Source organism: Pteropus medius, unplaced genomic scaffold (assembly GCF_902729225.1).
Source record: "Pteropus medius unplaced genomic scaffold, Ma_sr-lr_union100, whole genome shotgun sequence".
Classification (NCBI taxonomy): Eukaryota; Metazoa; Chordata; class Mammalia; order Chiroptera; family Pteropodidae; genus Pteropus; species Pteropus medius.
In genome coordinates this window covers 25,049,413-25,073,946 of record NW_024344378.1, presented here as the reverse complement: position 1 = coordinate 25,073,946, position 24,534 = coordinate 25,049,413, and the positions used below count along the sequence as shown (strand labels likewise).

Here is a 24,534-nt window from a genome sequence, read left to right as displayed (position 1 = left end):
AGTTATATGAAAAAATGGTACTGAGATAAACATAAATATACTAGGAAATAGAATGGAAAATTGACCTGAATTTTCACAATGGGACACGGGATTTCAAAGGAACTTTCCATTTAATAAAAGGGCTTTCAACTCTGTCTCCAAAAATTAAAGTTTAGAGTTACAAGTTCACACTTTTTAGCTACTTGGATAGAAAAATTTCAAAAGCCTGGAGCACACTATTCATGTGTGTTCTTATTATTTCTTTATTTTATGCTCATCATCCTCCCTCTATAATTATCTGCCAAAACTGAAGAGAAAACACGGCCGGCACTGGGGAAAATACCTTGCATGTCTCAGGTATTTTTGAGGTTCATCTATGTCGTAGCATGTGTTAGAATTTCATTCCTTTTTAAGGCTTAATAATATTTCATTGTATGTCTATACCACATTGTGTTTATCCATCAATCTATTGGTGGACATTTGGGCTGTTTCCACCTTTTGGCTATTGTGACTAATGATGCAAATGGGTACACAAATATGTTTGTTTCCCTGCTTTCAATTCTTCTAGGTATATACCCAGAAGTGAAATTGCTGAATCATATGGTAATTCTATGTTTAATTTCTTTGAGAAACTGACCTTGGCATTTTTTGTCATTGTTGTTATGTTTCCAGAGCCAGTCCTTATCATCTGTTTGAACAGTTTATTTTGCCTCTCCAATGTACCATCCTACATTTATGCTAAACCACCTCTTTTGCTTGTTTCCTTTCATTTACCAAGGTTATTTAGAATTGTGATCTTATGTTCCATTGTACTTATTTTTCCTAGACTTTAGATCTGACATCTTGGAATTTCCATTTTCCAAGTCATGAAGTACATTAGTTGAAAGGGTAAGAAAATAACTTCTTTTGGGTGGGGGTCAGGGGTGGGGGGAAGCAGTCTTTCAAATCAGTACCAAGACACCAGTCTGGTATGAATCATATAGACACACTAAGAAAAGAGAGTTCCTACTTTACAAATCTCTCACTATTTTGTGCTGGACTCAACCTGTGAATAAACAATGTTGTGATTGGACCAGCTCTTGTGGTTTTTATTACGAATGCAAGACACCCTTCGGCAATAAACACCAGGAAACTTTGAAAAAAAATAAAGGTTTATTACTCACAGAACCTGGAAATTATACCTCAGACCACACAGTAAGGTCTCGGGTGGAGAGAGAGCATGTGCACAGGCCTACAGTTTTGCTTTTATTAGGGTCAAGTATGGGAGCCTAGGGTTTCTGGGATCACTCTTTATAAGAACATAACTTAGAACATGGCAGGGGGTAGGGGGCGGAACAAGCGGTCCAAATGGTCAGCTATTGAAATCAACCAAGATCTCTAAAACAAAGGAGCCTCGGTGAGGGCAGGCAGCCTTGCTCCTCCATATGTTTATTCCTGATAGCTGTCTTTGGAGTGGACACCTATTTGAAGTGGATGTCTCAGCCATCAAAGCTCAAGTCAGGCACTAGCATTACACAAAAGAAAAAAACAAAGTCAAGGCTTACACTATACTCACCGGGAGCATACCTGACATGCAAACAGTAGTGAAAATCAGGAGTCTAACTCCTCCTGCAGTACCTGAAGGTCTCCACCTGTCACCAGTGGGATGACAAGATCTTGGACATCTACTTATTAATGGGGATGCTAGAACCCACCTGTTCTCTACTTCCCTCTTCCTTCTTCCTTCGTGACTCTTGCTTGGGGTTTCATCCTTGTGAACTATGGGTTTGCTCCACTGTGGTTACCTGACATCATAATGAGAGCTCCTGTTCTAAGTGGAGGACTGAATTCCTTCAGAAACACAAGAGTTCCGGTTGGAACACTGCATGATTTTGTGCATAGAAGCAATGCTCACATCTAGTCAACAAATCCTGTCCATTCCATGTTCTAGCTTCCTCAAAATCAACCCTGCCTCCCAGCCTCCTTTGCCTGAGTCAGAACCTCACCTAGATCAAGGTGAGCAGCAGAGGGGAGGGTAGTTAAAGGGAATATGTAAACTGCAAGACCAAAATCATTCCATCACCCTTTAGTCATCGTTAGTCCACACTGCTGTGGTACCCATTTTCTTTTCTCTCTCTTCTCCCTTTTTGAGAATGGTGTTGAAAGTGAAGTGGTCAAGACACTTCTTGCTCAAAACATTCTGAATCTTTCTTCCTTACACTTCCTAGCCACCATCTTCACCATTCGAAAGCGGGGGATTCTTCAAATCTAAATCTCAGAATGTAGTTGTGAGACTGAACTTGATTTCTTGATTCTTGCTTCATAATCATGATCTATCACCCTCACCACCCCTCCTTATAATTTCCCCCACTAAAACACCACCCCATCACCACCAACAACAGAATCAGTTACATACATTTTTGTACGCAGCCTTAAATTCCTTTTAAGATAAGGCAAAGGTAAATGTTAATCAAGTTAGAATTCAGGCGATCATTTGTCCCAATTTGCTTAGGACAGTCCCAGTTTATGCCTATAGCTCTGCATAACTTTTAAAAGAGCTTCCCTTTTCACTCTTAAAAAAAGGTTCTAGTTTGGAGGATAAATGTGTTCACCCTAGTTAAAAATACACCTTCATTTTCCAGTAACTGCTTTCCAGGTGAACTTCCTTTTGCACATATCGCGGCACTTAACTTCCATATAAACTCTGAAAAGTAGGAAAAGAAACATTTATCTCTATTAATTAAATGAAGGAGCCAAGGCTTCAAGTAGTACAGCAATGACTATCCAAGGTTGCACACTCAGGGACAGAATCGGGGCCAGAACCCAGGATTTTTAACTTCAAGTTCAATATTGTTCAGCTGTGGATCACCTTTTGCAAATATCTAAGGAAAGGCTAACCTCACTCTCTTGTTTGGTAATCTGCTTGTGCTTTGACCTTGAACGATTTAGACAAGTTCATCTTTGCCCAGACACTGTCCTTCCACATTCAAAGAAAGCAAATAACCGAAAAAGAATTACGTAAACGTAAAGAGGCTATTAGTGAATCCTGGGGCCGAATGACATATATCTTTGATTTTACCGGTGTAATTACATCAGATTATTGGAATCTTACATCTAACCAAATTAGGATGTTTCAATTAAAACAAGGAAGGAAAGAAGACCGATAATGAATGCCTATTGTTACAAAGAACATATAAATGGGTTCCACTCCGGTCTTATAGGCATATTTCCCTATGTTTATAGTTTTTTTTTTTTTTTTAACCTAAAAAAAAAAAAATTATACCCTCCTTGGATAAATGGCAATGAGACAACGGAGGAAAAACTCTTGATTCTTCAAAGATAGCCAGAGTGCTTGGCAAGGTCTCCAAGGTATCCCAGAAGTGCTGAATACGGTGTCACATCAATAAATAAAAGTATACCCGCCTAACCTCCTGAAGGTCTGTCTCAAGAGAATGCCACAAGACCTCTCTCTGCAATGACAGAAAGAGGTCCAGTATGCCTTGGAGAAGATGACTCCGAACCGCTGGTCAGTCTAGCCGGACCGCAGCAGAGGGGTGGATGCCTTCGAGCCACCTGTGGCCACCGCAGCCTGACCAGAGAGGCGTCCCGCCTCGGGCTGCGCGGAGGCTCGGGGAGCTGAAGGTAAGAGGGCAACGGAGGACGAGCCCCATCCCTGGGAGGGGAGGTGGGGGCCAAGAGGACCGTGCGCGCATGCGCGCCGCCGTCGCCGCCGGCGGCCGGAAGAGCCTGGCACCAGAGCCGCCGCTGCGGGCGCCAGACGCCGCGACGGCCGCGGGGAAATCACCGGCTGCGCGATGTGGCCCTTGGAGAGCCCCGGGGCCGCGGAGCTTCAGGAGCCCGGGCTGCCGCTAACAGACGACACGCCCCCGGGCGCGAGCGAGGAGCCGGCCGCCGCGGAGGCAGCGGAAACTCTCGACTCCGGGTGGTGCTGGCCGTGCCGCTCCTCGCCGTGCGGCTCCCGCGTGCAGCCGGGTGAGTGCGGGATGCGGACCCAGGCGCGGGTTTCGCCCTTGGGGGGAAGGTGGGCGGGTGCCAGCGCCCGGATCCCCGCAGCCGCGGGCCGGGGGAGCATTGAGGACCGCGCCCTCTATCCGCACTCTGCCCATGCTTAAAAAATCACTGGATCTGTCACCCGGGGGGGCAGTAAAACAGAAGTCTCCTGTACCCGCGCCGGCACAAAGTCCAGAGAAAGTTTCTGATTGTGTTTAGAACCTTTTTGGGATTCTTAAACTGTTTCTATTGCGGGCAAGACTGTGGAGTCAGATTGCAGTTCGGTGCGCCCAGCTTGAGGTTAGAGGTTGAAGGGGTCACGGAGAAAGGCCATCTCTCAGCCGATCGTGGTTGGGAGGAAGCTAACCATGAAAACCGATATCGGTGGTAAACGTGTTCCCCGAAGAGGAAGTTTAAAAACATGGAGTCTAAAAAAAATGTTTGTCCCAAATGTTAGAATCTTGGGAAGGCAGAGTTGAGTGTGGGACCACTGGTTCTTGAACTTTTTTGAGTTCGGAGGACTTTTTAGCAACTGATGCAAAAGAAGGCAGAGACACAATCTTACATCCATGGTTAAGAGGTTCAAGGACCCTGTGTGAAAAACTCTTGATTTTGTTCAGCCCTTTCTTTTGACAAATGAGGAAAGTGAGGCCCAGGAAGGTGAGGGCTTTGGGGGTTTTTTGTTTTGTTTTTCCGAAGATCTGCGGTGTGGGTCGGTGAGACAGGGCACAGGTCCCGGCAGCACCAGCTTTCCAGAAACCCAGCCCTGGACCCTTTCTACTAGCTATAAGCACAGTTCTCTTTGAACTTGAAGCAGCTTCTGGAAGAAGAGAGAAATAGGCAAATGTCCTTTCAAGACAAAATTACAGTCTGCACAGCCTCATCCTCTGGGTCGCCTACCTTAAGAATGATGGGATTTCTATGTCTCTAACCCCACCTCACCTTTTTTCCTCCCTGTATGCACTTTCCCCAGGAAGATCATTCTTGCTCCATTTTTATCTAAATGCTAACAGAACATTCAGACTTCTAATCATTTATGCATGGGCCAGAGCCTCTAGAGCAGGAGTTACCCCAAGCTGAATTGACCAGATGTGACCAGCCTTTGAAAAAAAAGTCAGTTTCTCACCTTATTACCCTATAGTGGAATGTCATTCTGGTGAAATGTTGAGTCAGTCATTGCAAACTCTTAAAAGTTCCCCGTTTGTGAGTTGAAGAGGAATACTGTTCATTCAGGCAGCACGTGGCAAAATGACAAACCCATATAAGGGATTGCACATAAGAATCTTGTGGGGTCCTTTAGCTTCTAAGATTGAAGTTGCCAACAGTAAGACTTAATAATAGTTTTTATAAAGTGACCAGATAATATTCTGAAAACAGGATTGCCATAGAAACCCTTTAAACCATACTGTTGTCATTGAACTTTGTGATAGTATCATTTTAACCTCTTGATCCAACTGGCTAGCTCAACAAAGCTCATTTTCAAGTTCATGTTGAAATGTACTCATTTTTCTTACATTTTTGGATAACCTTCACAGACAACATACAGCTATCCTAAGACATCTATTTGTTTTCTTGAGGCACAGTGTGGATCTCAGACTGAAGCAAGGAGAGGTTGTCTTAGGTCTATGCCTCACATTCCGCTGGAAGGAGTGAGCTTGATAGCATTGGTTCTCACACCAATGGAGCTTTTTTGTGGTTACAGAGATCCTGTTTCAGTGGGTCTGGGGTAGGGCTTCAGAACTGAAGTTTAAAAAGTGACTAGTTTATTCTAATCCTCAGCCAGAATGGTGAACCACTACCAGTTTAAAGCAGAAGTTAGATAAACTGAGCAACTTTTCTGTTTTCTTTTCAGGAAATTGTACTGATTGCTTACTAAATTTGAATTATTTATAGTACCAAATGACTAGATATGCTTGTAGTGGGATATGAACACGGAAGCACATTACATAAGCATTATGTTACTCTTGCTCATCTCCATTGATAGAATTGAAATTACTATTCAGTAAGAGACTGGAGTTTGCCTGTGTAGAGCTAGTTCTCACCCTCATTAACAAATAATCATGTTCAGCTAGGCCTGGTAACAACTGTCCTGTCCCAGTCAGGAACCATGGGCTTTAAGTGTTTATAGACAAGAAACTATTGAGTGTATGTGTTTTAAGAAAAAGATCATCAGAGCCAGGAGTGTGAAATTAAGTTTTCAAAGAGTTAAATATCATGTTAAGTTCAAATATTCCTGGAGAAAATTAAGAAGTTTAGGTTGGAGAAGATCCTCAAATAATAGACCAGGGAGATGTTTTCTGTCCTTGATCTTCCTGTTCTGTCTGAGGGTGTAGGTTCTATGTATGAGTTGGGTTTCTTTTAAGAAAAACTATTTTATTTGGACCTGAATTCTGAAATTTCAGAAGCTGAATTCTAAAGCTGACCACAGCCAAGATGTGTGTTCAGTGGTGCTTAACTTTGAAGTCTTCTAAAGCTTCTTTCTCATGGGCTGAATGGGTATGTGTAGTTTGTTTCTGCAATATCTGACCACATAATTACAGAATAGAACATGGAGGAATCTGGCGCTTATAATTTATAACCTGTAATATAACAACTGCTAGATCCAAATCATTCTCTCTAGCTGTGCACCCAGAACAGGAAGAGATGGAAGTCTCTGACCAGAATGGTATTTTTTTACTACAAAGGTCAGGCTGCAGAATGCCACTGGAAAGACTGTGCATCATCATACTTTGGTCCCAATTTGCAGTGTCACTTGTGGGCATAAGTATTTAGCTAATATCAGGATGTTGAAATGTATTACCTGGTGTTTGCATTTATAAGGGCAGGATATTTAAAAACACATGATTATGCAGTACTGTTTTACAGTAGAAGAACACATTGTAAATTCCTAGATGGAAATAATTCTGGTTTTACTACAAATTGCATGTGCCCACACATCCTTCAGCTCTGCTGTGTTCTTAGCTGATGAGGGCCAGTAGTGTTTCCTTCTTATGCTCTCCTTTTTTGTGTTAGTTAAAAAAGAAAAGAGTATATTCCTCAGCGTGTGGCCTTTTAGGGAGTTCTCTGCTAATCCTGCTCCATTTTGCCCTTCTTTGTATGCCAGGAGGTGAGATTGAAAGCAGGTTCTATTCTTGTTTTAGGCAACTAAGACAGAGGAAGTGGCTAAACAAAAGTTTAACGCTCATACGGACTGTCATTAATAGGTTGAATACTTGACGGCCTGGAGAAAGCAGAAGTTTCCTGATTCAGATCAAGCCAGGAGTTTGGTATTAGATGGCAATTCTATTTTAAAAATATTTTTAAAAAGCACTTTAGGGTCAGCATGATAACTAACATGTAGCCATGGAATACAGTTATGAACTGCTTTCCAGAACAGAACACTTTCTTCATAAAGCCCAGTTCACCAGTGAGATGATATAAAATATCATTTGGAAGCATTTTTCTCTAGCCATCTTGACAGGCATTTCCTAAAGATTTCTCTCACTGTCTTGGCAAGCATTTTACTTATTTTTGACTTATAGGTGAGGAATGATTCTTCAATGAGCCAAAAGAACTTTAATTTTTAGGATGAAACTGCATTAAAAAATATATAGGTTTAAATTGTTTCCTTCGTCTTTGGTTTTTCATCTTGGTGGGGAAAATGTTTCAGGTCCAGAAAATGGAGATGCTTAGAAGGTAATATTTGTCACCTGTGAGCCAATAACACTGCCTCATTTTTTCTCAATTTCTAAGTGAAAATGATAAAACATACACTTGGAAACAAGGACTAACCAGAATTTAATCTTTTTCAGAAGCCAAGAAGAAAGCACGCTGTCCTGGACTGGGCTTGTTTTACACATTATTGTCTGCCTTCTTTTTCTCAGTGGGCTCTTTATTTGTTAAAAAAGTGCAAGATGTCCATGCTGTAGAAATTAGTGCATTCCGATGTGTGTTCCAGATGCTAGTCATTATCCCTTGCTTAATATACAGAAAGTAAGTATTTCTTAAGTAGACTATATTAATAAATGTTTAAATCTTTTGACCTGCTCAAATCATTTACTCTGTAGTATCTCCTTTATCCCTCCTATAGATTTTACCAGTCCCTACACCTTTTGGCTCTGATTATTGAAAAGTCACAAGCATCCACCCAAAGAGGATGCTCATGAGCACGAAGCACGTGCCCCGACAAAGAGGGAGAAAGAGATTCAGTTATTCTCCACCCTTCATTTTGAGAACAAGCTTTCCTTGTATAATTCATTGTGTAAATGGGGGCATCTTGTGCTACCCTCCTTTCTTTGTTTTGGCATAACTAGTATTTGGAAGAAAAAAGTAAACAAGAGAAAGTGGTAGTGTCTCCTAGTGTCAAAGGTTTCATTAAGTAGAACAGGTCGCTCTGTTACTATGGCAGACAGAAGGCTACAGTAATAATATTTAGGTCTTCCCTCTAGGGTTCTTTGGGAAAGGGGAAAGGTAGTCTGGAGGAGGGCCTTTTTAACTACTTTCATGTTCAGTGTCCTCATCTGTAAACTGGAGGGAATTATGTTCTTTGTCCTCTACCCTGCCTTATGGTGGCAAGGATCAAATGAAATGTTTTATAGATCAGAATGCTTTGTGTAGAATGTAACAGTATATGAAAACTATCTGTTCCCCATCCTTCCTGATCTCTCCCCACTCAGCCTCTCTTTCCTTTCCATATGGAACTCCCACATGCCCTCCTCAGGTTAAAATTGTGCTTCCCCCACACCATTATAAATTGTACACACAGAACCCTGGGAGGAGAGACCATTTGGGTTCCTGACGGCTGCCTGGTATCTCCTCTCTTTGGGCAAAGATGCTTAAACCCCAAATTAAAAGCTTCAGTCACTCGCCACCAAAGTATCCATAACACGGTGCAGATTCACTTAGACTAGTTTCACTCCTTATCCTGAGGATGCGGTGAAAAAGGTGAAAATCTGCTAAGATTAATATTATCAGAAATTCCTGTGTAAGTGTGGTCAAGACACAGTATTATAGGAAATTACGTAAGACTTTCCAAGGATGGCAACAAACCACTGATGCTAATAAAATCCTCTTCCCCATTTTGGAATAAAAGTATTGATGGGGAAGGCACTAGAAGAATTTTTGTAAATCCTTGGCACTAATCTGTTTTGACCCATTTTATATTTCACTCTCAGGGAAGACTCTGCTTCTTAAAGTGTGGATCAAAGATGACCACACTTTCATTTCTCACTCCGGGGACCCTGGGTCCCCATGTCAGGCCTAGATCCTGTCCTAAAGATGTCCAGCCTGGCACAAATCAGTGAGCTTCACCTAGCCAAAAACTTACATAATACTCTGCCTAGAAAATATTTAATTAAAAAAACTTTGAGTAGCAGTTGTTATACTTATCCGAATTCTACAGCTTCTTTTTCAGTGTGTTTTAACTCTTTTCTTAATGAGAACAGTGAAAAGTTGTCTCATATTCAGTGGGTAAAACAAATTTTATCATTGCCTCAGCTTTTATAGAAAAATTGATAAGATTGGGAATGTACACTATCCAGGACCAAGTTTTTTTTATACGGGGCACCTAAATCTTTGAAATTGTATTTATTATAAAAACAATACATTTTCGTATATATTTTGTAGAAAATTTGGGAAAAATAAATTTAAAGAAGGAAAAGTACCTACGACTAGAATAAGATATAACCACAACAAATATTTTAGTATATTTTCCTTTTTGTCTTTTTTGCTCATATATATATAAAATTATAAAGGCATATATATAAAATCTATATTTACTGAATTATAATTATACTATTTCTGTAATCCTCTTGTATTTTTTTTTTTTGCTTATACTGTGAAGTCTTTAATGTCAGCCAAACTTAGAAAACATTTTTAAAGATGTATAATGGTTTTAATTATTATACTATAAAATAGAATTAATTTGGTATTACCTTATTTTTCGATAGTTAGGACTTCTAAAATGATATTTAACTAAAACTTCTAATTTAAAAACAAATACTAAGTTTGCTTAATATGCATTCCTTCATTTGAATTTACAGAACTGGGTTTATAGGCCCAAAAGGTCAACGAATATTCCTCTTTCTCAGAGGAATCCTCGGTTCTACCGCCATGATCCTTTTATACTACGCTTTCCAGACAACATCCCTCGCTGATGCCACAGTAATCTCGTTTAGCTGTCCAGTGTTTACAGCTATATTTGCTTGGATATTTCTCAAGGAAAAATATAGCCTTTGGGATGCTCTCTTCACCTCATTCGCCATCATTGGAGTGATCCTAATTGTGAGGCCGCCGTTTTTGTTTGGTTCCAACACTGCCGAGATGGTTGAAAGCTATTCAGATCACCTGAAGGGCTCCATGGCATCTGTTGGACATGCCCTGTTTGCTGCCTTCACTTTAATTATCCTCAGAAAAATGGGGAAATCTGTGGAATACTTTTTGAGCATTTGGTATTATGTAGTTCTCGGCCTTGTGGAATGCGTCATCATCCTCTTTATAACAGGAGAGTGGCGTCTGCCATACTGTGGGTTGGACAGGCTCTTTCTCATCCTAATCGGGCTATTTGGTCTGGCGGGTCAGGTGTTTCTCACCAAAGCCCTTCAAATAGAAAAGGCAGGGCCAGTAGCAATAGTGAAGACTATGGATGTGGTTTTTGCTTTTATCTTTCAGATTATTTTCCTTAATGATGTACCAACATGGTGGACAGTGGGTGGCGCGCTCTGCGTAGTAGCCAGTAGTAGTGGAGCAACCATTCATAAATGGTGTCAGAATTCCAAATGAAGCATCATTGTGGAAATGTGTATATATTTTTTTTCAAGTATACCGTCACCCGGTTCAGACACACAACACATTCACACACCCGGAAAATCTGCATTTACTTTACTGATTATATTTAATAAATTTCATAACTAAAGTACCATTTTTGAATACGGTTATGTCTTTAATTAGTGAAGCATAGCCAGTCGGTTTGGTATAGCAATTATTTTTTTTGATTTTGGTTTATTTTTTTTGTTGGGTGGCATTTGTAAGAGGATAGCTCATTAGTTGAAGAAACACTACAAAAAAATTTATGACTCTAGTATAAATATATGTAATTTTTCAAAGTGTACTTTTGGTACTGATGGAATATTGGTAGGGAGGAAATTTTAGATGCTCTTAAAGCAGTGGAGAGGCTAAGAAACTTACTGATAATAATGATGCTACGATTAGTATTATATTGAAAATTCATTTGAAATGTAATTCCACTTAGGAGGCCAAAGCTGAAACTTAGAATAGGTGCCTTCTTAATGGTGTTAATAATACAAATGGATTAGCCTTATTTTCAAGGCTTTTATAAATGATTATCATTCTTTTAACCCATATTTGTGCCTTTTTATTTTAATACCAGAATTTTTATATGTCAACTTTTTAAAAAGTCTTTAAATCACCAAATTTGACTAATAGTTTCTCTTTCAGTGGCATTGGCAGCTGCAACTATCACTATAATTTTAAAGGTCCTCTGGTTTTTTTGTTGTTGTTTTTTTTTTAAACTACTAGATTTTTTAAAACTTTCTAAGATTTCAGGCCTTTAAATTGCAAGAGAAAAATCTTGGCATGGCCAGTGTGCACATTTCTATCCTTAAGAGTTTTCCCCTTACTAGAAATGTGATTTTCTAGAAATTCCCTTTGAATCTATAGTGTGATACCAAATAAAATTTTCTCAGGATTTTATTAGGTGGAACCATATGTAATTGCCGAGATTTTACTTTTTTAACTTACAAAAACCATAGTTTCTTATGGTTCACCCTGATAGATACCTCCCTTACCCTCCAAACCAAATACCTAGAGGACTTTGGAATATATATTTGTAAAACAACTTTTTAAAGTACAGTAATCCTCTTAAACTTATTTTTATAGTCTTTTTTCCCTTATGGAATTATATGTAATAATGTTTCATGTTATATGTTTAATATAAAGATGTAAATTCCAATGGTTGATTGATTTTTGTAGTTTTCTGGAATGGAAGAAAAAATCACTGTTAAATTCTAGTATATCAGTATGGTATTAAATGTCAGTGCTGTATCTTGATACTAACATCGTGAATTCAAACAACAGATTTTATATCTGGAACTTCATCAGGCCAATACTCTGCAGTTAAAGAGAGAATTGAATATTTAGGAACACTTGGGAGGTTAATCTGGAAGTGGGGAGTACATGCAAATGACTCTTTGTCACAATGAACCCTTTGTTGGTGAGGCTATAATGGTCTCCAACTCTTACTTTGTCAGACCTAGCATCTATTATTATCTTAAGTCTGCAAATTTAAAAGATTATAGGCTCTTCCCCACCCTTTCCTCACAGTTCTTCCCAAGTAAGAAGGAACTCGGCTTCTGAGGCTATGCCTTAGTGAGAAAGGATCTTCTCCAGTAGTTCCAAGAGGGAATTTTTGGCTTACTGGTCTTCTCAAATGCTTCCCACCTGACAAATCCTAAATGAAGTCGATTTAGGGGAGTTAACACAATCATAACTTGGGCTTAATCCACAATATTGGAGTTTAGAGTTGCAGAAGCATCATTTTGCAATTATCTAAGATAATTATAGAGTCAGCATTTTGGAGCTCAAGGGTTAGAAACCTTCATATAAGAGCCACACTACATAAATAAGGGTGCTGGGGAGGGGATCTGCCCAAGATGGGTTTCCGTGGCCTTCTCCCCTCCCTTAGTTCCATGATAAAGTATGGAAAGTAAACCACTGCTTGACCTACCTAAGGTAAATTAACTCTCAGGGAACTCACTCCTGGTTCTTTACTTTGCACAATAAAAGGATCTATGGGACCTTGAAAGTTAAATCCCTTTGGGCCTGTACACTAGAGACGTTTTATTTCAACAGTGCGGATTAAGTACTTGAATGTCACAATATATGACCAAGGTTGGAGAAAATATTTCTTTCAACTTTTACAGGGTGTGATTCTTAAACACTTTTATAATGTCCAAGGTATATACAGGGGTATGCATTGTGGGTGTGTATATTTTATAAAGATTTTAGTTTCTCTATCTTGAAAAAGAAAGTATTTTCAGATTGTTTTTGTTTTATAAGTACTAAATAAAAATTAATAAAATTAATATAAAAGTTATATTTTGATTTTTATAATAGAAAATGTGCTAGCTAATATAACTTATTTCCTTTTTCATCCATGTGATTCAAAATTTATTTTATAAAGGAGATTGACCTCTAGCTTTTCAGCTGTGATGTAATCTCAAGTTTCAAACTATTTGTCTGTCTCTCTGATACTGTCATAACAATTCTAATATCTCTACAATAAAGGTTTCAATCTTCTGTTCCAGTGAGGACTTTATTGTTCTAGACTCCCAGAGCTTGGAGCAGCTTTAAACTCTACTTTTTGTTCTCATACTTAATTTGTTACTAAGTCCTGGATTATCTGTTTATTGTCTGTGGATTCATTCTTGGCCATTTCCACTCTCACCAACTTAGTACAAGACTTAACACCTCACAACCGAATTACCATAATCATATCTAATTGGGTTACTGATTTCTACTCCAACCTTGTCCCACTGCCATAATTTCTTAAAGCCCTGCTTTCATTGTTACTCCGGTTCTCATGAAACCACAGTGATGCGTCATCACACACCACATCACATCCAGATGATTTATCTGGCCCTTTTCTAATCTGATTTCCCATGTCCCTACACAAATTTGATACTTGGATGAATCTTCCCACCAACACCCACATTTGCCAACAGATTCCTTCCTCTGTGTTTCTCCTGATTTCTTCTCTTCTTTGCCCTCTAAGGCCTCAGCCTCCAATGGCTAAGCTTGAGCTTTTGTTTCTTCCCCTATCCAGCTTCTCCCACCCATACTAGCCCACCTTGGAAGAGTGGATAGAGCACTAGATTAGGAGTCTGAAGATCTGAGTGTGGTTTTATCAATCCCACTGGGCAATGTCCCTGAGCCTATTTTCCTCATTTGCTTCATGTGTTAAATCGAGTAATATTACTCGCCCAAACCATATTACAAATGAGTGCCATAGAAAAGACTTGCAGACCACAGAGGACAGAAACAGTAATGAACTGTCCTCTTCAAAATGATACCTACCCCCAGGTCCTTACTCCTGAGTAGTCTTACCATGAACTGTAAGACCAGTCCTCTGGATTACAAACCTCATCTGGTTCCCTCCTGCTAGCACAGAATTCCATGTTGGGCAACTCACATTTCCTGGCTGATCTGCCCATGCAGGGCTGCCAAAGGTCACCAGCCTTTTTATCTTATGCAAAGATGTTGCCACCTTTCCAGTTTTGGCTTTAGCTCTGGTCCTCTGTATTACACGTGGCTCTGGATAGGGGCACGAGTCTGATTCCCGTGTGTTTCTCATGCACTAGCCTCTATATCCAACATAGCTCTTCTAACCTCTTACCTGTTCATCCAATAAACATAATTAGTCTCTCGAAGGTGATCTAGTGGGAAGAGAGCCAGATGTCCTGGATAACATGCTGGCCTCTGATCTAGGTATATGGTGTCATGGTCAGTACTGGGCATTAGAAATTGGTTATTCTAAGCTGGGCTTGTGAAACCTGGGCACCGCCCCACCTCCACTAAGCACACTGTAATATGGCTCCTCGGGTCATTACATCAAATCTAATACAGCTACTATATCCACTTAGAATTCTGCAAGATACCTATCAGGGATTCTGTGATTGCAAAGAAAGACCCATCCAAGTTTTAGCCTATTTGAACACTAAGTTTGGAGCTGGACTTGGAAAATCAGTTCACAGAAAGCCCATGAACTTTGAACTCCCTGTCATCTGGAAATTGGAGATGGGGCTTTACAACAGTAAGGTAAAGAGCAGAGATATCTCTTATCAAGACAGGGCAGGAAGTGTTGTAGCACAGAAGTCCACTTCACAGGAAAACGTTCCATTGGGTTCCTCAAGGTACCATGCCAGCTATCATCTATTACGCCAGATTTGCAACAATATAAAACAATATTATTCTCACTTTTAAGTAGTTATTTTTTTCATAAAAATATTATTTATGTTAACAAAATGGAATCACTTTTAATAAATAATTTTTTTCAGTTTTGCTTTCAAATATGGTAAATATCTATCTATATAGCTGCCTCCTTAGCTGGGGTAGAATGTAGGACAGGGAATCACTCCGTCACAAGTGACTTTGGGATTTGGAAGTATGTATGCCCTCCTCCTATCTCCTTCCCCTTCACGTAGATAGATATGACCTATCTACGGCTATATAGATAGATGTAGCCCACATAAACAGAAGTTATTTGGAGTTCTCAGTGATGCTTAAGAAAGTAAAGAAGTAGAAACGAAAAAGTTCTAGGACTGTAGATTTAATAGAGGTATAAAATTTGAAACCTTAAAAAGAACAAAGATTAAACCCATCATTAAATCTACTGACTTGTTCATGAGGTTATGACAATCTGAAATGCAACTAAATAACTAAATTGGAGGCATCTTTAATTGTGCGTTCCATTTTAGAATTGAAAAGTTAAGGAACTATATGAGATATGAGATATCCAAGAGAAAAGGAACAAGCAATCCACTTGGCCCATGGTCACAGAGTCAGATCAAATTGTCTGTTACTTCCTTTATAAGTGCTTTGGTTCCTTTGTATGTGCTTTCAGAAGTGTCTCATGCTCTGTAATCACCTCTGAAGATGAGTATGTGCGTTAGTACAACTTTTGTGAGGGGTTATTTGGTAACATCTATCAATTTACAAATGCACATACTTTTTTACCCAGAAATTCCATTTTAGGAATTTATCTTACACTTGCTTATTGCAAAATGATATGTACAAGATTAGTCTTTATAGCATTACTTATAATAGCAAAAAATTAGAACTAGCCTGAATGTTCCTTAATAGGGTGCTGGTTAAATAAGTAATGGTACATACATAAAATGCAATTAAAAACAAATTAAGGAAAACTAACAGAAAATGTCAACTGTAATTGAAAAATTAAAAAATTAATAAAAAATAAAATGAAGAGCAAGGGAGCTTTTCATGTAAGAGTATGAAGTAATCTTCAAGATTGTTTAGTGATAAAAGCAAGATTCAGAGAATAATATAGTACATTTTGTGATCATTTGCATAAAAAGGGGGTAAACAATATTCTAGGAAGATACAGAGGAAACTGTTAACATTGGTCGCCTGTAGGGAGAAGTGTTTGGCAGCTGAAGAAGTTTTCACTGAATCCTCTTTTATACCTTTTGAATTTTGAACCACGTGGATACATAACCTAGTCAAAAAATAAAATAAAAAACTGGTGGAACCAAAACGAGATCACTTGATAGAAAGGAAAGGATAAAAGAAAGGAGGAGTAAAAGAGAGAGAGAGAGAGAGAAATACATACATATATGTGTATGAATACACAGAGAAATGTTTACTGCTTTAATCTGAGCTATCACCCTGCTGCACTGTCACTATCTTCTTTTTGCTTTCTTCCCTTTGTTCTCCTCATCCAGTCTACAAATTAGACTTAAATTTCCACATGCTCCAACTTTGAAGAAAATACAAAAGGGAAAACTGAATTTCAGTTTTAAGTAGAAATGTATCCTCCAAAATCACAGAAATCATTGTCCAGCCCTGAGCCAATATCTGCCTTTCCACAGCACCAAAACCACTTTTACTTGGAAAGGAAACTATCATTTATTTAATATGTCCCATTCAGGCCAGGAGCTTCTTGATCGTTGTCTTATTCAATCCTCGCCAACTCTAGGAGATTGGTCAATTGCAAAGGTGAAATTCAAAAGAGATCAAATAGTAAATTCCAGTACCCTCACTAGTAAATGATGAAGCTGAACCACTGCCCTTGGTCTGCCTGACCTCAAAGACCTTGACCTTTCCAAAACTCACATCACCTCCTTAGCTGGGGTAGAATGTAGGACAGGGAATCACTCCGTCACAAGTGACTTTGGGATTTGGAAGTATGTATGCCCTCCTCCTATCTCCTTCCCCTTCATGTAGGAAAGCTGGATGTGAAAGAATAGAAGGTGATAACAGTACTGCAGTATGCATGGGCTATGGCGAGATACCACCAAGAACCTTGAAATGAGATAGGCTCCTGAGGGCTCAAACCAGGGTAGAATGGAATTATGCAATGATGCCTAAATATACAGAGTTAAATTCTGGGATAGCCACTTTCAGCCATAACTTCCCTACAGGTACTAATAACATTTCTGAAGGTATAATGTACCAATCAGAAGAAGGGTTGGCCAGCCTCAGAAACAGGAAAATAGAGTAGCTGTGACAGGTATGTTCCCATTATAGAGATGGGTGCACCACGATGATGAGTTTCTAGCTTTTCATTAACAGCTGAGAAGCGTCTGGGGAATAACAATAATCATAGCAACAATAACCACTACCCTTTATTGTGTCCTTCATGTGTCAGCTACTGTCCTAACAGCTTTTTATGCCCTGGGTCATTGATTCTCGCAACTCTGTGAGGAAGAATCTTTATTGCCTTCATTTCATTGTTGAGGAAATAGAGGCTTGGAGAAGTTAAGTGTGTCCAAGGCCACAAAGCTAAAAAGTGGCAGAGCCTGGATCTTAAAAACCCTGGTCTGTCAAACTCCAAGCCTATGCTCTTGACGTTGCTGCTATACTGCTCACCCTGAGCTGGAAGCTGCTCCTCTCAAGCTCAAAACTTCTTTGAGGCTTCATGCTGTTTTTTAATTCATGCAATTTTTGGCATTCTAATAACATATCTGTGATGAAGATATGTTATAATAATATGTTATAATAATAATATCTGTTTTAATATAAAGATATTATTTTAAATTACCAATTCAGTTATTTAACATTGTACCTTCCAAATCTTTGATGTGCCAAGTTTATCTTGTTTTTTTTTTTGTGCCCCCTAGTATCCTGCAGTATAGCCCAAGGGGCTCTTGAACTTCATTTTAAGAAATATGACCCAAACAAGACTGACCACTACAATTATAAAATCAACACCCCTTATTCTTTGTATATCCATGTTATCAAGTATCCATGTGATTATAATTTGGCTTCTCAGATACTTTAAATGCAGAAGAAAAGGGACTGAGCAAAAGATTGAGCACCTGGTTCCTTAAACGATTGTTTGTCATTGTATATTAATAAAGTTGGCAATGTTTTATATATCAGTCTCCATGTACTTGGTTCTCTTGATTCTTTCCAGGATGATATATTGTATTCCCAGCACCCTTCATCCCCTTCTTGTAAAATTATACTCTTGTATTTTAATTATACTAATTATACTATAACAAACAGCCTCAAAATCTCAGATGTAGCAATAAAGTTTTATTTCTTAATTACATCATAGTGTGATGAAAGTTGTAAGCTTACTATAGTCACTCCTTTAAGTGGTGACTCAGGCTTCCAGGCTCCTTCCATCCTATGATCCTGATTTCTTACACATATAGCCTCTAAGCTTGAAGCAGATCTTATATACACATAGGCTTGGACATGGAATATCATTTCTACCTGCATCCCATTGACCTTAACCTAACTGAAGAAGAAGGTAGGAAATAGGATTTACCTGTGTGTCCAGAAAGAGGAAAAGATAACAGAATTTCATGAACGCAAAGCATTGTCTCTGACACAACCCCTTTCCTTTGGAGAACTACTCAAACCTAATCCCCACAGTTATTGTGGAACTGGCAATATAGAATTCCACCTCCATGGCCTAAGGAGTGGGTGGACCCATGACCTGAGCTAAACAAAGTCGAGTTTTTCTCTCCCGGTCATTTGAATGTTGAATAAAGTCACAAGAGCAGAAGGCACATAGTTGAACTGTATGACAGCAATACTCAGTGAGGTGGGCCATGGGTGACGGTTGCAGAACTCTTGTGTTGCACTATGTCCTGTTCTCTAACACCCAGTTGTCCAGCTCTTTTGTCAAATCTGTGAACTCACCACTATCATTCCAATTAATCCCTTATTCATGATTAAGTTTCTGTTACTTGCACCCAAAATACCTTAATAACCAATATTTACTACATAAATGCTGACCAACCAGATTCTCATTCCCTAATGACAGCCCTGAACTGTAATAATTTCACTGAGGTGGTACCTCCTTTTGGGGATATAATGGGGTATCTGACCAATCTTCTTCAGGTGACACTTCCCTATCTCATACTTGCCCTCTTTCATCTTCTATAAACATGAAAAGAACAATTAACAATACAAAGTAGCTGTTTAAGACAAAATAAATGATAAAGACAACATGACATCATCTTCAGCAGTGAAGTCATGTGGGCAATGAAATCATATCCAGGATTGATCTCTAAAGCTCCCAGACAACAATTTTTCAACTTTTTCTATATTGCAGATAAAAACCAAGATTCTACAATAGTTCAGTCCAATAGAAATGTAACAAAAGCTACATATGTGTTGTGGACAGAATGTTTGCATGTCTCTAATATTCATAATTTGAAGCCCTAGCCTCCAATATAATGGTATTAGGAGGTGGCGCCTTTAAAAGGTAATTAGCTTTAGATGAGGTCATGAAGATGGGGTTCTCATTGTGAAATTAGTGTCCTTATAAGAAGAGAAAGAGACCAGGGCCCTCCCTCTCTCCATGTTAAAATACAGCAAGAAGGTGGCCGTCTGCAAGTCAGGAAGAGGGCCTTCACTACAAACCAATTCTGCCAGGACCTTGATATTGGACTTTTGAGCCCCCAGAACTATAAGAAATAGATATCCACTGTTTCAGCCACCCAATCTATTGTATTGTGTAATAGCAGCCAGAGCTGACAAAGACAATATGTAGGTTTGAATTTTCTGGTGACCTTATTAATGTAAAAAGAAATAGGTGAAATTAATTTTATTAACATATTTTATTTAACCCAGTGTATGCAAAATATCATTATTTCAAAATGTAATTGATGTAAAAATTATTAGTAAAATTTTGTACGCTCATTTTGTCATGCTAAGCCTTCAAAGTCTGGTGTATATTTTACAGTTATAGCACATCTAACCTGAGACTAGACACATTTCAGGTGCTCAATGGCCACATGTAGCTAGTACTTACCATATTTGACAGCCCAATTCTATAAAGTGTGGAGAAGAAAAGAGGGGTTATAATAACTGCCACCATTTCTTGAGCCCTGCCATGTGCCAGGACATCTCAAAGCTCCGTGCACATTTTTCGTATTTAATCATTGGAATAAGCTTGTAAGACTGATGTTCTTTTCTCCATTTTAAAAAGAAATAAGACTTGGAGAGTTTAAGACACTTGTGTAAGTCACATAACGAGCAAAGGACAAAGAACAGAGCAGGTCACACTTGAGTCTGTTTGACCCAAAGTACTTTCTAATTAATCTCATGCTTCCCATTTACAGATATGAGAAGATAAATAACTCTGGACTTTACCCCAAAGATTGTGAAGCAGGAAAGAGCCTAAATGAAGCTCAGAGGAACAGCACTAAGACTGCCAGTAAGGTGTGCAACTAAATCTGCCGTTCCTTGTAAAGGCGAGTGTCACCTACCATGAGAATTAGAGAAGCAGAAACAAGGTGCTAATAAATTTCCCCAGCCAAACAAATTCTAAGAGGAGCAATGGAGAGGGGATGAATAAGGTGAAAACAAAAGGAAAGATACACTAACCAGAAAGAGATAAGTGAGTTTGAATATTAACAAATAGAGTTGGTGATAAAAAAGTAATCATAACCTTGGCAGATATACAGGCAATTTCAATAAATAAGTAGAAGTGGGTGCCAAAGGTCCCATCTGTTAGCTTGCCCCTGGAGAGAGGAATCTGGAGCCAGGACAAGGGCTACCTATATTGACCATAGGGACAAAGGGAAGCAAGTCATAGGAAGAGCCAAAGTTACACTGGAGGAAACAGGATGTGCAACCATCCAAGGCGTGTGTGAGATAACCTGTTCTGGTGAGTTCAACGCAGGCTACCAGGGCAGACACAGCTGCTTATATGGACTTAGTTAGGACTAACCTCCAAAGCTGAGTCCATATAAACATCCCTCAGTGAAATGGGAACACTATGCTTAATTTCTTAAATGCTCATATTATATCGTTTCTATATTTAGAGTTTAAATACCTTTTATTTATGAAATGATGGTTATAGTGAATAGCCATTGTTTAGATGGCTTTGTCTTTTTTTTTTTTTAATGCTCTCACTTGGCAAATATAAAAGTTGACAACCTTACGTTGGTCCTCCGCTTTAATAATTTAAAAAATTCTTAGTAGTATGTAAAATATAAAAACCTTTGCTTAAGATTCCATCCTTTCTCATATACACTGGATTTTGCTTCTCTTTGGTATAATTTCAACTACTCCTTCTACTAGCTCCATGCCCTCAGCACATAAATTTGTTCAGATTTCCCCTAATTAAATCATTTTTAAATGAAACTTTCCTTAACCTCTCCTCTCTTTCTCTCTAGGTACACTGAGAACCTGTTTCTTCTTTACCTACCATTCTTTTTTTAACTCTTCTAACTGTTTTACTCCCAATTTTTTACACTGGAAATGGAACATTAAACAATTGTGCAATAGTTTCTCTGCCAAAATAAAGGTTAACTAAAACCTAGTATTCAATTTTAAGGGTTTTTTTTTCTTTATGGTTAAATCACTATGAAAACGATATTGTGAGAGGGCAGTTCAAGATGGAAGCTGAGGAAAATCCTGAACTCACATCCCCCCATAAACACAATAAATTTATAAGTACATATGAAATATTTTTCTCCAAAAAAGACCTGAAAACTGGATGAATAGCACTTTCACAACAAAGGATAAAAAGACCACGTCAAGATGGGTAAGAGAGGCAGAAACATGGTCTCGCTAAAAACTCTACCCCAGGCGTGGAACCCACAATCAGGAGGGATCTCAATAATATTAAACTTTTGCCTGGGGAATGTGAGATTTGTGCTTCACATCAAGCACCTCAATCCTTGGGTCCAGTATCAGGGGGCTTAGTCCTCAAAACGTCTGGCTCTGTATAACAATGGGGACTATCTCCAGGAGGACCACAGAACTACAAAGAATGGGGAATTTGCTCCTAAAGACTTGTGCACAAACTCATTCATCCTGGGACCCAGCACAAAAGTAGCAATTTGAAAATGCTTATACCATAAGTGAAGATGGCTCTGATGGGTGCCATTTTTGCAATCTCATTCTACCTTGCTAGTGTTGGCACTGGCAAGCGCCATTTTGGCACTCTCCATCTAACCTGCTAGAGCCAGTGGGCATGCTTCACCCACCCCTACACCCCAGCTATGCCCAGCCAGGTAAATACCCCATCCCCGCTGCTCCCCATGCTGCAGTCATAGCCCCATCACAGCCTCAGCAGGCTCAAACAACCCAAACAGGTGATACCCTTAGAGCACCTGGCTCTGCTTCTGAGGTGCAAAGGACATCTCCCATAAAAGGCCCTCAAGACTGGCAGAGATAGCTTTCTCACCTGACTTATAGAGACAAATACAGAGAGTCAAGTAAAATGAGGAGGAAAAGGAATATGTTCTAAATGAAAGAATAAGACAAAACCTCAGAAAAAGACCTTAGTGAAATGGTGATAAGTAATCTTCTTGATAAAGAGTTCGAAGTAATGTTCATAAAGATGTCACTGAACTTGGAAGGAGAATGGGTGAACACAGTGAGAATTTCAACGAAGAGATAGAAAGTATTAGAAAGTACCAAACAGAAGTCACAGAGCTGAAGAATACAATAACTAAACTGGAAAAAAACAAAGCAAAACAAAACAAAACTCTGTAGCAGGCTTCAGCAGCTGACTGGATGAAACAAAATAAAAAAATCAGCGAGCTGGAAGACAAAGCAATGGAGCTGACCCAGACAGAGCAGCAAAAAGAAAAAAGAATTTTAAAAAGTGAAGATACCTTAAGGAACCTATGAGAAAACATAAAGTAGAATAACACTTTGCATTATAGGGTTCCCAAAAGGAGATGAGAGAGAAAAGGGAGCAGAAAACTTATTTGAAGAAATAATGGCTGAAAACTTCCCTAATCAGGGGAAGAAAGCAAACATCCAGGTCCAGGAAGCCCATATAGTGCCAAATTAGATGAACCCAAAGAGATCCATGCCAAGCTACATTAAAATTAAAATATTATAAGTTAAAGATAAAGAGAGAGAACTCTAAACGCAGCAGGAGAAAAACAACATTTTACATACAAGAGAAATCCCATAAGGCCATCAGCAGATTTTTTAGCAGAAACTTTGCAGGCCAGGAGGAGGGAGTGTCATAATATATTCAAAGTCCAGAAAGAAAAAAATCTTCTAACCAAGAATATTCTACCTGGCAAGGTGATCATTCAGAATTGAAGGATACATAAAGATTTCCAGATATGCAAAAGCTAAAGGAGTTCATCGCCATTAAGCCAGCCTTATAAGAAATGTTTAAAAGACTTTTTTAAGCTTAAAAGAAATGGCACTAAATAACAACAACAACAAAAAAAAAATTAAAGTAAAAATCTCTGGAAAATATATAGTAAAGGTACAAAACTAATATGAAAGTCAAAAGTAGTAAAAGTAACTAAAACTACAAAAACTAGGTAAGGGGTACATAAAATAAAAATATGTAAAATGTGACATAAAAAAACAAAATGTGGGGGGAGTAAAAATGTAGAGTTTAAGAATATGTTCAAATTCAAGTTGCTATCAACTTAAAATAGACTGTTATATACATAGGCTGCTATAAGTGAACCTCACAGCAGCCACAAAACAAAAACTTACAGTAAATACACAAAAGAAAAGAAAATGAAAAAGGAAGCTAAACACAACACTAAAGAAAGTCATCAAAACACAAAGGAAGAGAAAAGGAGAAAAAGAAAGGAACGAAAAGGAACAACCAGAAAACAATTAACAAAATGGCAATAAGTACATTTTTATCAATAATTACTTTAGATGTAAATGGACTAAATTATCCAATCAAAAGACATAGAATGGCTAAATGAATAAAAAAAAAAAAAGATGACTCATCTATATGCTTCCTATACAGGACCCACTTCAGAAGTAAAGACGCACACAGACTGAAAGTGAAGGGATGGAGAAAGGTATTCCATGCAAATGGAAACGGTGTAGTGGTATATTCATATCAAGCAAAATCAACTTTAAGACTGCAATACAAGACAGAGAAGGGCATTATATAATGATAAAGGGGTGTGGGTCCCAGGTCTGGCTGTGATCCAGGCTCGTGGCTAGGGATAGGACTCCTGATTTAAAATGTTACATTAATTTAGTAGGGCGCCTGCGTCTAACTTATGTAAGTATGACTCAGCTTATTGTTTATTACGCATGTGTGGCAGAATGCCGCTATTGTTCTCTGACATATATAAAACCCATACGGTCCCTAGCACAGAAGCGCATGCTCCCTGCAATAAAGTTGGTGCCTGCCATTTCATTCTCATGTCGGCTCCTCATGCATTCTTTCAACTGGGTATCTCACCACCAAAACCTTCCCTTCTTGATCAACTCAGCACTGACAAGGGGTCAATCCAGCAAGAAGATAAACGTTTATAAATATACATGTACCCAACACAAGACCACCAAAATATATAAAGCAAAATCGGTGAAGGAGATTAAGAGATACACACTTACAGTTATAAAATAAGTTAAGTCATGAAG

At 38.8% G+C, this 24,534-nt stretch overlaps 1 protein-coding gene and 1 long non-coding RNA gene across 4 annotated transcripts; one reads left to right on the top strand and one right to left on the bottom strand.

Annotated features, from left to right (window-relative positions):
• Positions 1-1,194: 1,194 nt before the first annotated feature.
• LOC120609287 (uncharacterized) lies at positions 1,195-3,651 on the bottom strand. Its single transcript, XR_005654720.1, has 3 exons — positions 3,387-3,651; positions 2,588-2,662; positions 1,195-1,483 (listed from the first exon to the last, which is right to left on the bottom strand). It is a non-coding gene; the product is annotated as an uncharacterized LOC120609287 (long non-coding RNA).
• Positions 3,652-3,675: 24 nt separating this feature from the next.
• Positions 3,676-21,487, top strand: SLC35G1 (solute carrier family 35 member G1). 3 transcript variants are annotated; one of them, XM_039871707.1, is made up of 4 exons: positions 3,676-3,951; positions 7,761-7,941; positions 20,283-20,382; positions 21,342-21,487. In XM_039871707.1, exons 1-4 carry the CDS (start codon positions 3,774-3,776, stop codon positions 21,348-21,350), a joined length of 468 nt encoding a protein of 155 aa, XP_039727641.1. In that variant the 5' UTR covers positions 3,676-3,773; the 3' UTR covers positions 21,351-21,487. The 3 variants fall into 3 exon arrangements, with proteins under 3 accessions (XP_039727641.1, XP_039727640.1, XP_039727639.1); XM_039871706.1 differs by lacking the exons at positions 20,283-20,382; positions 21,342-21,487 and adding an exon at positions 9,990-13,270 and having other exon boundaries at positions 3,682-3,951; positions 7,764-7,941; XM_039871705.1 differs by lacking the exons at positions 20,283-20,382; positions 21,342-21,487 and adding an exon at positions 9,990-13,270 and having other exon boundaries at positions 3,683-3,951.
• The last annotated feature ends 3,047 nt before the right edge of the window (positions 21,488-24,534 follow it).

Excerpts from the sequence above, each read along its gene's own strand:
- SLC35G1 (XM_039871705.1), top strand. The coding sequence starts at position 3,774 with ATGTGGCCCTTGGAGAGCCCCGGGGCCGCGGAGCTTCAGGAGCCCGGG. Across the intron at positions 3,952-7,760 it reads CGGCTCCCGCGTGCAGCCGG|AAGCCAAGAAGAAAGCACGC; the intron begins GTGAGTGCGGGA and ends AATCTTTTTCAG. Across the intron at positions 7,942-9,989 it reads CCTTGCTTAATATACAGAAA|AACTGGGTTTATAGGCCCAA; the intron begins GTAAGTATTTCT and ends TTGAATTTACAG.